Below are 13668 nucleotides of genomic sequence, written 5' to 3'. Positions count from 1 at the left end.
TCAGAATCACTCAAACTGTAAATAAGTGGTCAATCACTTCAATAATGAAGTAATAATTATATATATTTCAAAATTACAGTAATTACTCTGAAAAGGTCAAGTGACATGGAATTAATGAATTATGCGAGTGTATCTGTGGGTAGGTGTGTGTGTGTGTATAAACCTCTTTACAGCCTGGGTGGTCACTCAATTCGTAGTTTGAAGCATGCAGAGGTTGACCCGCATTCACTGGATTAAGGATCACCTTGTCGCCGACCACCACCTAAAAAACGACAAATTTTTAGTTTTATATATATTTTAAAAAAAAAATACCTTTAGATGTCTAAGAAAAACAAAGCGTTTCCCTCCATTGTCCCCATTGGCGCGGAGCTTCCAGAAAGGTTGGATAAAGAGCCAGGAGCCTTCATTTCCGGTGGCGTCCAGGGTCACCCTCATGGCGTTTTTCTCAAGCAGAGCAGGTAGGCGTTTATTCACCGTCAGGTATTTGTTGCTCTTCATGTGCAAAAGCTGGCAACAGAGGCAAAGAATCACAGGTCAGTAATGTTTTTTTTTTAAACTAATTTTCACATTTGGATCTAATTTTAGGCTATATATTTTTGTGCTATATTCCTATTGAAGATGTGCCATATTGAAGACGTCTCGGCGAAACGTCTTCAATTTACTTGAGGTGAGTCCAGTTGCCTACTTTTAAAACTGCTTTTGATATTAAAATGATGACTTAGATGACTGAGAACATCCACAAGTATATATTCACTTTTATTTTGGCTAAATTTGATCTTTTTTCCTGGGTAACTCTTGTCTTTTCTAAGCTAATTTTAAGCTAATGTACATATTTAGTCTTTGCTTTCGTGCTCTTTTTTTTTGGCAATTTCTACACTGTTTTCAATTTAATTTAGACATTTATATGCATTTGGTCAAAGTGTAAACTCATTTTTTTTCCTAACGTTACTTTTTTTAAATTTTATTTTTATGTGAGTTTTTCCTGTCTTTATGGGCGTTCAGTCCACTTTTAGACTTATTTTACCTTCATACAGGCAATATTTTCTTTTAAGCAAACCCATCCATCCATCCATCCATTTTCATCCGCTTATCCGTTACCGGGTCACAGGGGCAGCAGTCTCCATGACCACCACCCAAATCACACTGCACCGAAGGTACCAACCGTCCTGACCGGGATTCGATCTTGCCCAGGAGGTGAACCCTCGGGTTCCACACCAATGACAGAGACATTGACTCTGGGGCCAAAGCTCCACTAAGCAAACCCTTATAACTCATTCATTTTGATCCTTATCTGCATGTTTTGAAAAGGTGGAAGGTAATCAGACCATCTGGAGCACCCCCATGCACACAGAGAACAGGCAAACACCGTTGAGAAACGACTGTGCCTTCAGTTACCACTTAGGATTGAATCAGTGATCTTCTTGCCGTAAGGAAAGATCACTAACCGCCCGCCAACAGTGGTACCCTCCCTTATTTTGATTCTTGTCAAGTTCACATTTTATCATAATCTGCAATCTTGGTTCACAATCTGAAGCAGACAAACAGGCAGACACGTTCGAAATCACAAGTAAATGGAAATACAGTACGTGCTTCGTTGTTTGTGAAAATCGAGTACGGATTCATTTAACAGGAATCAAGCTTTTTCATTTCATTTCTCCCACGGAATCATGTAGATCTCCTGTGTGTTAATTACTGTCAAGTTTAATCCAATAAAAACACTGGAAGACAAAATGGATGAATTATTTACAATGCTACGACAGAGTATTAAGTCCACACTGAGAGTAAAAAATAAATAAATGTTTAAGATTAAGGTCGTACATTGAAAAAAAAGTCATAACATTTTGAAAAAAGTCTACGTTCTGCAGGAAAATAAAAGACTGTTAACTCTCATCAGTGTCAGCGTCTTCGTTTGGGCTTCGTAACAGAAGCCTGAGAAGATGATCAGAGCGTTTAGGAGGCATCGTAGGGCGTTAAATTAGAGTCAACTTTCACCTAACACAAAAGGAGAACCCCGATATAGAGAGGGAACACTGTAAAAAATTAAAAAAAGTAAAAAGTCGTAACATAATGTTTAAGATTAAGGTCGTACATTGAGGGGAAAAAAAATATGTCATAATGTTTTTAAAAAAGTCACAAATATACACTGATCCCTCTCCTATCGCAGTAGCTACGTTCCGGAGGAAAATAAAAGACATCTGTCATCAGTGTCAGCGTCTTCGTTTGGGCTTCGTAACAGAAGCCTGAGAAGGTGATCAGAGCGTTTAGGAGGCATCGTAGGGCGTTAAATTAGGGTCAACTTTCACCTAACACAAAAGGAGAACCCCGATATAGAGAGGGAACTCTGTAAAAGAATAAAGTCGTAACGACACAATAACGTTACAATACCCAAGGCCAAATGCTCATCTTCATCAAGTTTGCCTGACCTTTGCCTGGATTGATATCGCTATCAGTTGATCGGTATTGGACATGAAAAAGTTGTATGGAGCCATGCGTAAATTATGCTAATATTTACTTTATTCTCATATATTTAGAAGGTTTTTCTCATAAAACGACACCTTTTTCCTTGTAAAAATGACAACCGTTTCCTCATAACGTTAAAGAGTGACAAGAGCTTAAACAAGTAAGAGTTATAGTTTCTGCAAATACACACAGACACACAAATCCCCACCACTCCCCCGAACGCACACATGCAGAGGAAAAACTTAACAATCTGACTCAGCAGGAACCACACCCTAGCAGGAACCACACCCTGACTTGTCAATGCTGAAATGTGTTTGTGTGTAAAGGCGTGTCCAGTCATGTCAGTGTACCCTGTCATGGAATGTTAACATGTTCAAACCTACTGAATATGTACACGTTGGTGTCCTGGTTATTGTAGTCCTTTGCTTTTCTAGTTTTCTAGTTTTAAGATAATACACCTGCTGCACGAAACCAACCTGAGATGGTATGCTGTATGTAGCTCTGCAAAAATAAAATAAAAAAAAAAACAGAGCTGCCAACTACAAGAATACTTTAACTAAGGAATAAAAGCCATGCTAAACTGTTTGTGACTTTCACCTCACCGTGGGAAGGATATTTCCTGCAGGAAACGGAAGTTTCACCCACAAGGTGAGAGTTGAACTCGCTGGTGTAAAGATTATCCGAGAGCTAAGGTTAAGAAGGTGACTGCAAAAACATTACCATTACCTGGATGACAGTTCCATATTTGACAACGTCCCCATGGACCTTCTTGTTTTCGGTCTCGTTCTGTTTCTGCTCCAGGTTCGACGCATGCTACAAGACGGATGAAAGGAAAAACGTAAAGATGTGTTCAGTGAAGACTTTTCAACATTGCGCCGACAGTGGGAGCATGAAAACATAGTGTGGTAAATGGGGATGTCCAATAATATCGATATCATAAGGCCGATGTTAGCATAATTATGTAACGTCCGTAAGAACCGTTATTGGTTTTTCCCGCCGATAATGAAAACACGATAACGCCATGTTAATGCTTTCGCCAAATGACGTGTGCTCTAAAAATAGTTTTGGGGAAAAAAACGGTTGTATATGAAAATACAGTCACTAGATGGCAGCATTGCAGTTCATTTTATTAATCTATTTTTAATAATCAGGGGATTGTAAGCAGAATGTTGATGCCAGCAACTCATACAGTGGTTTGTACAGATAAACAACTAAATTTTGCCAGGCCCTCAATAGTATTTCAATTCGAGAGAGGGTTGGGGGGGGGCTGAGGAGGGGAATCGCAAAAAATGATTGAGAAACATTTATACAGGCCATCACTTTAGTGAGCAGGCAGCACTTAACTTCTTTAACCACCAGGACACCACTGGCCCGTTACATCGGTATCGGTTGATATCGGAATCAGAAATGGAGTGTTTTACAATATCGGCTTATCAGTTATCGGCTATGAATTAATATCGGACATCCCTAGTGGTAATGAGTGAATTCGAAACACGTTTTAGCTACTTCAAATGAATGCTAATATGAGCGATGCACTCGTATTCGCTCATTAACCAGGGCTAATTTAGCTTTAGAAGAGAGGCTTATAGTCGTGTCACTACGGATCGTGTTCAATTCTTGAAATTGATGTTAACAGCAGCTTCCTATTTAGCCAATCAGGACTAACACACACATTAGTCAGGTTTTCGTCATTTTTGACATTTACATTCGTCAGCTCTTCTAACATGTGTGAACGTGTGTTTGTGCTTACTAACGCGTGTGTTACCTGCAGTTTTTGTAAAAGCACCGCGTCACCGATCTTGTCCTTCTCATGTTTGGCCTGTTTTGCCTTCCAGAACTGTTTCTGAGCTGAATATCGGTTCATGGGACATACTTTGAAAAGGCAATCTAAACAAAGTCAAGCAAAAAAAAAAAAAAGAAGAGACATAGTCGATATGTTAAAGATTTAGATCAAAGGGAAAACTCTTTCATTTAATTTTACATAATAACCCAGTAAAAAACATCGGCCTTCATCGGAAATATGATTTCGATCACATAACAGTACAAACACAGAGTTTACAAACCATTGCACTGAGAAAAGGAAGTCACAGCTGCTGCAAACTGTAAAAAAAAAAAAATTCCCTTTGCTATTATTAGTTCCAGGCTGGTGATCAGTCAGTGGAACTAATTGGTTATTTGTGTTTGAGGACATCAGACTGGTGAAGCATCTGACATTAATCCTCTTTCTAAGAGTAAAACCCTGGAAATCACCTGAAAAAACACAGACCTCTCATAAAAACCCTTCCAACAGCTAGCATGAAATCAATTACTTTTAGTTTTTTGTTTTAGTAATTAAAGCTAATTTAAGGGACTTCTTTCTGCAGCTAAACTAGCATTTTACCATTTTACATTTTTGACTTCCTATAAAATATTACATGGCAACAACTTTTATCTGTTCACTTGCCTATCTCTTACCTAACCCTTTGCATGTTCGTGCACAGGAGGAGTGTTAAAGTAACGTTAGCATTAGCAGAGCCGTTTCAAATCAACAGTCCCTTTCTGTTTGACTCCCGGGAACCTGGGGGAAGGTTCAGGTAAGTGTTTACAGTTAAAAGAAAAAGTCAAGTCTGTGGTTTTTTTTTTTTTTGTTTGTTTTTTTTTTTTGCTGTGTTCCTTTAGGCATTTCACAAGAACGTTCAGGAAGTGAACAAACACAGAAGGTACCGAACAAATTTACAAATTTAAAAATATGTTAAATATGTTAAAACATCAGCTGACAATTGCAAACCTTCTGCAAATTTGTATTGCAGGCTCACAACTTTTAACCGATAATTACGTTTGACTATAGACCTTTTTGATTACTCCTAAGTCAAACTTTTCTTATTGTTAGTTAATTTTAAACCTGGTTTTCTCAGAATTAACTTGAAGTTGTCTCGTATTTTGTTGTCTACATTTTACGTGACTCCTTTCTAATCTGACTGCTAAAATAATAGGTCCAATAACGCTAAGTTAACGCTACATGAAGTACAGTTTTCCCATTGACTGTAATGAGGCCTGAACATCACCATGACTGAAAACATAGGTGGATTGTTTATCAGCTTCTGATTCATTTAAATAGTTACTATATCGAAATAAAAGCACCGGACATACAGGCACAAACTCACACCCACCCACACACATAGAAAGCACTAACCTCTGAACTTCTTTGGAGGATTCTCCAGATCTCCAGCAGCAGGCTCTACTACACACCGGTCATCTACCAACCTGCCAGAAGAAGAGAAGAAGAACGTCAATGATTATATCATCCATAAAAAAAAAAGAAATCCATCGCTTATTCACTATACGCTCCCCAGGTCATCGGTCCATCACAGGACCAGTATGGAGACACATTCTTGGAGTATTCTTATAGTATTTATACCCTTTTTAGTAGACCAAAGACTTGGTACAGTGAAGATCATCGTCTATGCTCTATTGCGGGGGTGGCCAACCAGTCAAGAGGCTAGGAGTCACAATTTTTAACGTTACTGCAAAGAGCCATGGGCACGCATGAACTAACCCCAACCCTTTAAAAAAATAAAATACAACTCTCCCACTCAGTTAAAACTTCCTGGATACATCTTTTCATTTGTGCAAAATTGGACATGATTCGACATGCTATCCTACCAATGTTGATCCCGCACACTTGAGGAAACAGAACTCTTGGCTGTTGTTCTATTTTTATTCTTGAAATCATCTAATATATATATGTGTGTAAGCCTTGTTTTGCTGTTGCATACTAAAATGTATAAAATAAATATATGCGTCACCTCCATTGTTGTGTGTGATTTCGGGTTTGTCATTGTTTGTTAGGATTCGCGTTGTGCTTCAGTTTTCTTGTCGATATCTTTTTTTTTTTTACAAAGGCATTTCTTTGAGACATAACTATTGAATCTAACCTTGAATAAAGGTGTAATAAAAGCATCACTCCCAGTATTATTTCTAGTTCCTGGTATGAAATCTGTTGTGAAGTCAAAAAAAAAAATAAAAAAAATATATATACATATATATACACACACACACACATATACATATACATACATACATATAGATATATATACACACACACATATATATATACATATATGTATATATATACATATATAAATATATATACATATATATAGACATATATATACACACATATATACATATATACTGTATATATATAACAACTAAAAAAAGCCACAAACAAAATGTTTGATTTTAGTAACGCTTGGAAACAATGTGAGCAAATTTTTCATTAGACGACGAAAATGTTCCGAAAATACGTACAGTGTAAGACGTGTTCACTGTTTCTAACACTATTACTTATAACCATCATCCCCATTGTAGTAATATCCTTAACCGCAGTATCCTTACCATGAGTATTATTATTATTAATATGAACAGAATTATTGTGTAATTTCTTGTTGTTGTTGTTAGCATCATCTGTCAGCGACAGGCACAAACTGCAACTGAAATACGTAAAGTAAGAGTTTAGCGTCTTCCTGTATAAGCACACAGGTGAAACAACACACACACACACACCTGGTCTCTGACTGTATGAGGTTAATGTGTTAGTGAATGGAAAGGCAAGCCAGGTGTGTATCAGTGTTAGTGTTAGTGTTGGTGTGTGTGTGTGTGTTGGTGGGGTCTTTACAGTTAATCTCTCCTGCCATCAGTGTTTAGACAGCAGGTGAGTTGAGGGGGAGGAGCGCGCACGCACCCCCAGTAGTCTTTTCCATTGTGTTGACAGACATGTATGGACATTCTTTAACCATCCACTAAACCACACCGTGGTTCTAACATTGACTATAAATAGCCACCTTACAGTACCAGGAACTTTTTCGGAACAACCACACCAATGTTACACACACTTTAAATGAAAGTGAAACTAGCCGAAACAGACGCCCAAACCCGGGGTCTACTTTTTGTATAAACAGGATCAGGTTTGGGCCCTAGAAGACTAGAAGAGATTTTTGTAATTTTCCCAAAATGACAACAAAAACTACTTTCAAAAACATGCAGGCGTAAATATACATCATCCTAATTACTTACACTATCGTAAATCTGACCCTAATTCTGACCCAAACTGAATCTTAAACTTTTAAATACCCCGTGACTCAGGGAGTATCTGCCAGAAAGAGAGAGAGAGAGAGAGAGAGAGAGAGAGTGAGAGAGAGAGAGAGATGTAAATGATGCAGCCTCAGGAACAAAAAAAGAGCCACATATGAAAATCAGCCGAAACATCTGATCGGAGAAGTGCTCTGGCCGTCAGAGTCTACTCAGTTTTTCTCTCTCTCTTTTACAGCTGTCACTGAATAATCAATAAAACATGCACTAAGTTTTTCAAGACCTCGTCACCGTCTGCCGAGTAACATCAAGACATGAAAAACATAATGAATGCCAAACATTTTTTTCCTTTCGCTTTTTTCTTCTCTTTGTTTTTTTTTTTTTTTTTTTCATTAGGAGACATTTAGACCGCCCAAAGAGCCCATCACTGACACAACGGCCAATCAGCTGCTTTTGTCTGTCTGTCTGTCAGTCACTGTGTCCATCTGCGGGCAGAGTGTCAGGGATGTAAACAGGTTCTTAAGCACCTAAAAAAACTACAGGTCTCACTGCTTTTTTGTCCTTTTTTTTGGTCCCTGTCTCACTGAATCTCTGGGACTTTCCCTCGGTGCGTCTCTCGATGACTGTCTCTGAGAGCAAGGGCAGACCTGACCCTGTCTCTTTTGCTACCCCCCTGCAGCAGATCTCCTCAGATCCCAGATATTTGCATTAGGAGTGGACATATTTAAATCCTGTTTGTTTAAAGTATCATTAGCCTTAAACAGACATGGAACAGAAACTGACAAATCATCTCAATCAACACCCCCAGATCCAGTTTTTGTTCTTTAGGTGTTTTGTTTATTTATCTTCAATCAATCTAGAGTCTTAATAATATGTACCAATCATATGGGCCCTATATTTCACTCCACATACTAGGCAGATTTTAAACTAGTCTGCCCTGACACAAGCCAAGTTGGATAATTTTTTAATGACTGTTTTACTAGCTTTAACTGTCTGTTTTTTTTTTTTACTAAGTAAGAAAAACTAATTTTGATCCTTCTTTCACCTATCTTCAACTAATCGTCAGCTTTTCTGGAAAGATTTAAGTTGAGTTTTTAGTAGGGATGTCCTACTGTATATTAACTTTTCACCGATATCTGATATGCTGATATTGTCCAAACCGATACCGATATAGACCTGGTAATATTTATGTATTCATCTGCACAAACCGCTGTATGTGCATGAGATTAATTAAACGAGCTGCAATGCTGCCATCTAGTGACTTTCACTTTAATATACAACCGTTTATCCCCAAAACTATTTTTAGGGCACACATCATTTGGCGAAACCCAGGCACTGCGGTATCGGGTTTTCATTATCGGAGGAAAAACCAATAACGATTCATACAGATTTTACATAATATGCTAATATCGGGCCGAGGTGATTTCCTGAAACTAAGAGTGAATAACCTTGATCTACTGGAATTTTTTTTTCTTGTGACTTGAAACAGTCGTGAAAAGAAAAAAATTCATAACAAGTGTTTTTTTTTCTGCACTGAATAAAGCTGCTCAGAACCTCATCTGAAGATAATCAACACATCACCCATGTAACACAGTTTTCAATTTGTCTTGTGTGCGGTTTCATGACTTCAGGTTTAAGTGGGTGAAGCTTGTTCTGTTTACTTAAACAGGTGGAGGATTATTGACATTCTTCTCATTTACATGTTTGCGGTTACGGCTGATGAGATAAATGGTCTTCTGCTCTATTTGTATAACGTCCTTCATCGCGACATTTAATGAGCCTTAAATAAATAAATATATAAATATATATATAAATACAGTATATATGTATATATATATATATATATATATATATATATATATCTGTTTACGTCTTTATCTCACTTTTAGACAAACTTTTTGGTGATCGCCAGCTTTTGGGTTCTACCAGCAGGGGCGCTTACATCGCAGCTATTGACTTGTGGCCATTAGTGCTGCCATAATTAACAATAAAAACTAAACTTCCTCTTTAGAAAAATAAAAATAGGCGTTAAAGTCAAGTCAGGGATAAGGGAGGCTGCAGGCTTGCCACAAAGGTCAGGGCCCAGTCACTCACTCACACACACACACACACACACATACTGTTGTGACTACTTCACATAGACGACAACGCATTCCCTTGCGTTACCTTAACCTTATATTTAGGAAAGTATACTTTATCGTAATGCTTATAACTAACTCCAACTCAGCCCAAATCCAAATTAGAAAGTACTTGAATACTCTCTTTCCTGGACAAATCTATACCTACACACAGACACACATGCACACACACACACACACCACTACTCAGGCACAATGGAATCTTTCTTGGACAGACTTTGTACCACTTCCTTTTCCTGACATACAGTTAGGCCCTGCTGCTGCCACTGTGTGTGTGTATCTCTGCCTCAGAAATGTCACAGGGCGAGTTTAAAACAACTGCAGGTGCTCGTGTAATGTCACTGATGATGTCACATCGATGATTTCACTGAATTAAACACAGAGGCAGTGAAAACGGTATGTGCCAAACAGCAGAAGTTACGAGTCAAAATACAAAACCAACTGACAAGTTAATAAAAACTACTATCTGTAGCTTGGAAAGGCATCTTTAACACGTGTTTTTTTGTGTGTGTGTGTGTGACACAGTTAGTCCTGTTTGTTCAAATTACAAATTTAATTGTGTTGTCTGCAACAGAGTCCAAAAAACGTCAGGAATGAGGTCCAAGTCTGGCTGAAACGTTTACAGAGTTTCTTTCTGGAAAATTCTATAATTGGTTATTAGCATTTCCAATGCTAACGTGTTTAGGAGCATGAAAAGAATACTTGTATTTTGAAGTTTCTTAACTTAAGAGAAGGAAGAAAAGATGGCTGAGACAAAAAAAGAAGACAGAGGACAGACAGTAAGAAGGAAGAGATATTGGTTTCATCAAAAGACAAGTGTGTCGACAGAAGACAATGATGAGATGAGATATGTTAGAGCCGGAAGACAGTCAAGGTGTGAATACAGTAGTTAACATGCACAGCTGCGAGGGACAGAAATGCAAAAGCTAAACACGAATTAGAGACAACGGGGACAGCACCAAAAAAAAAAAAAAAAAAAAAAACTCACCCCAGTGTACTGATAAAACCATTGACTGTCCCCTCGGCATAGAGAGACACAATGTCTCCAATGTGGAGGAAACTGGACGCCGAGTCTGACATCGTGACCGATAGCTGAATGACCAGGAACCGAGTCTGTGGGACAGGTGCACAACTGGAGATGGAGACGACGTCTGTGTCTCTCTGTGAGCAGAAACTCACATGAAAACGTTTTGGTATAAATCCTCAAATCCAGATCAACAGGCTGAGGACGAGTCCATAAGCAGAATCTCTCTGTGAATTGTCTGTAGCCAAACTACGATAGGTCCATAGGTGGAGACCCTCCGGTGTCTTGCTGTAAAAAAAAACCTACGATAGGTCCATAGGTGGAGACCCTGTAAAAAAAAATCATACAAATGGACCAAGGATTGCGTTATTTCTCTGTCTCTTAAGAAGCAAGAACTTCTTGTAGAGTATTATTATCGGAGTCTCCAACGAGTGGACAAGTCCCTGACAGGAAAGAGGGACAGAGAGACTCTGCCTGAGGCAGGACCTGCCTAAGTTGTCGTGGAAGTGAATTAAGTCATTAAAACGGAGACAAGATCTCTAGTGGAGACCCCTAGTGTTCTTCTGGGTGAACAAACTCTTGTCAGTTGAGTCTCAGTAAAGTCCTCTCTTAGTGCAGCGGTTGATCCTGATGCAACTCTCGAACCATGAGACATGTCCTCAAGTGTCTGAACAAGTCCGGATCCAGACTGTGTCAATGTTTTCTGCAGAAACAGAAGGAAAAAGTCCAGTCCCGGTGCAGCGACTAATTCCACACGAGTCCTTCAGTGAAGACACATAATGTGCGCGTGTCAACGTGAACAGAAACTGACTTCTAGTTAATCCGGAACAAATCCACGAGTCCACATTCGCGGACTGTGTGTTCCTCCCGCGTCTCGTAGCCTGTGAAGTAAAAACTCAGTGACGCTACTGTATGTCCGTGTCTGTGTCTGTGTGTGTGTTCGCGCGCATCACCTGCGGGGTTTTGCTGCCGGGTTCTACAGGACACATAAACGCGCGCGCGTGCACTGAAACTTAAAAGACACGCTCGAGGTGTTTGTGTGTGTGTGAAAGTGTGTGTGTGCGCGCAGAGAGAGGGGGTGTGAACACACACACACAGTCACATTTTCTGTGTTTGTTAAACTGTGGTTGTAAAAACCAGGAAGTGAGTGAAGTGTTGATAAAAGACACGCACGCGCACAGCAGACAGCGCGTAACACAAGCAGTAGTTGCACTGGCAGGTTTCTTAGCCCCGCCCACAACGCCTTCTCTCTACCTATTAAATCCTCTGCATTTTCCTGTTTCATTCATCTTTCATTTCTTATTCTTTTAATGGTTTAATGGCTGCAGAGGAAAACCTGTGTTATAGAGGGAGGGCCAGGACCAGCTCAGGGTGGGACTGATGAACTGTCCCCTGATGAATGTGTACCCCTTCATGTCCAATCCCTTGACAACAGGGATTGGACGCCGCCGCCTGTTTGACCCCGCAAAGCAATAAGCGGTAGATAATGGGTGAATGCATAGATAGATTCAAAAAGTCAAAGACTTGTTGACCTGTTAGCGCAATTTTAACTAAATAATGCAACACAATGAGTGCACAGCTGTTGTTATGAATCAAAATACGAAACTAAGTCAAAAAGGTGAGGAGGAGGAACATAGTACTGTAGTGTTGAGGGTAGGACGGCACACTCAGAGGACAACCTTTGCCATTTTCTTACAAAATTCTGGGCTTGACAAGAGTTTGGTAAAACCTATAAAATGACTTTACAGCATGTACATAAGGTCAGGTGACTCGGTGTGATTTACTTTTTGTTTCCCCTGCTACAAAGAGGTAACAAACCCACAGTTGTTGTTTGATCATTAGTATTCAGTCCACTGCAGACAAGCTGTTCATCAGTAGTTTTATACTGTGTGTGTGTGGTGTTGTGTTGCCAGCGAATGTGTGCCGTTTCCACTGCGACACTGGACAGTATTTTCTGCTCGGAGTTACAAAGCAGTTTACGGCCCATTTACGGTTTACAACTACCACCGGATGTTACGTTTTTAGACCCTCAAGAGAAGCTCATTTAAAAAAATAATAATAAATTAGCTACAATATTGAAATAAGGCGTTTTCTGCAAAATCCTGCTGTAATGGACTGTTTGGACTGGTTTGGACTGGACTGGAGAGTTTATTTCGAATATGAAAGTAAAAGTAAAAAAATGTTTTTTAAAGACAAAACATAATATTAACTTAAGAAGACAGATCAGACTCAGCTAGTAACGCTCTATCTACATCCACATTTAAATGTTTATACATATTCTACAATTACTTTTGCGCATCAAGTTGCAAGCGGTAGGCTGCATTATTTCAAGTTAGTGGTCATACCATGAAACTACACACTCCAGTACAGTAGGTGGCAGTATCCTAAGTGACATTCAGGTGTTCAAACAAAACGTGGGAAGCACTTCTTCTTCCACAGGCACAAACAGTGTTTTCCTGCATTTCCGTAAAAGGAACTCTTTCCAGAGATACATATTGATGAACAACTTGAGTTTATGAAATACACAAGAACTGTTTAGTCGGTACTGGTATTTTGCATGGTTCATGATAAAATCATACTGTGGACAAAACAAAAAAAAAAAAAGTTTGCATCATATCATAAGTTGAGTGTATCGTTATATCTCTAATGTGGACTAGTACCCTAGTAATGTCTACTGCAGACAGATTTTTTGGTATATCTGAGTAAAGGATTTCCAACGCTGAGGTCACTGACACTTCCCACACTCTCTCTTCCATGAAGGTTGTGTCTGCGCGGTAGTGCATTCGTGCGTTCATGCGCTGATCTGTGCCGTCCCATGTCTTTTACTGCCTGTACTAAGGGCCATATATAGAGTTGGTGCCGCAAAGCTGAGATTAATCTGATTAGATAACATTAGTAACCTGTTCCTCAAACGCTTCCTGAAGACAACGTCAGATTCATAATGACTTTCCATAGAAACGTTCAGTATCAGCATAA

At 39.1% G+C, this 13668-nt stretch overlaps 1 protein-coding gene across 1 annotated transcript in view; it reads right to left on the bottom strand.

Annotated features, from left to right (window-relative positions):
• Nucleotides 1–11865, bottom strand: part of itpr3 (inositol 1,4,5-trisphosphate receptor, type 3) — a 39413-nt gene extending 27548 nt beyond the window's left edge. Inside the window, 7 exon segments of the mRNA XM_025059108.1 lie at nt 164–262; nt 349–507; nt 3187–3273; nt 4226–4347; nt 5633–5703; nt 10657–10941; nt 10995–11865. Of these exon segments, the coding sequence (XP_024914876.1) occupies nt 164–262; nt 349–507; nt 3187–3273; nt 4226–4347; nt 5633–5703; nt 10657–10748 (630 nt within the window). The 5' untranslated portion in view covers nt 10749–10941; nt 10995–11865.
• Between the last annotated feature and the right edge of the window lie 1803 nt (nt 11866–13668).

This window comes from Cynoglossus semilaevis, chromosome 10 (genome assembly GCF_000523025.1).
Source record: "Cynoglossus semilaevis isolate Cse_v1.0 chromosome 10, Cse_v1.0, whole genome shotgun sequence".
Taxonomy (NCBI): Eukaryota; Metazoa; Chordata; class Actinopteri; order Pleuronectiformes; family Cynoglossidae; genus Cynoglossus; species Cynoglossus semilaevis.
Note: the sequence above shows the minus strand (reverse complement) of the source record. Positions and strands in the feature narration are given on the sequence as shown.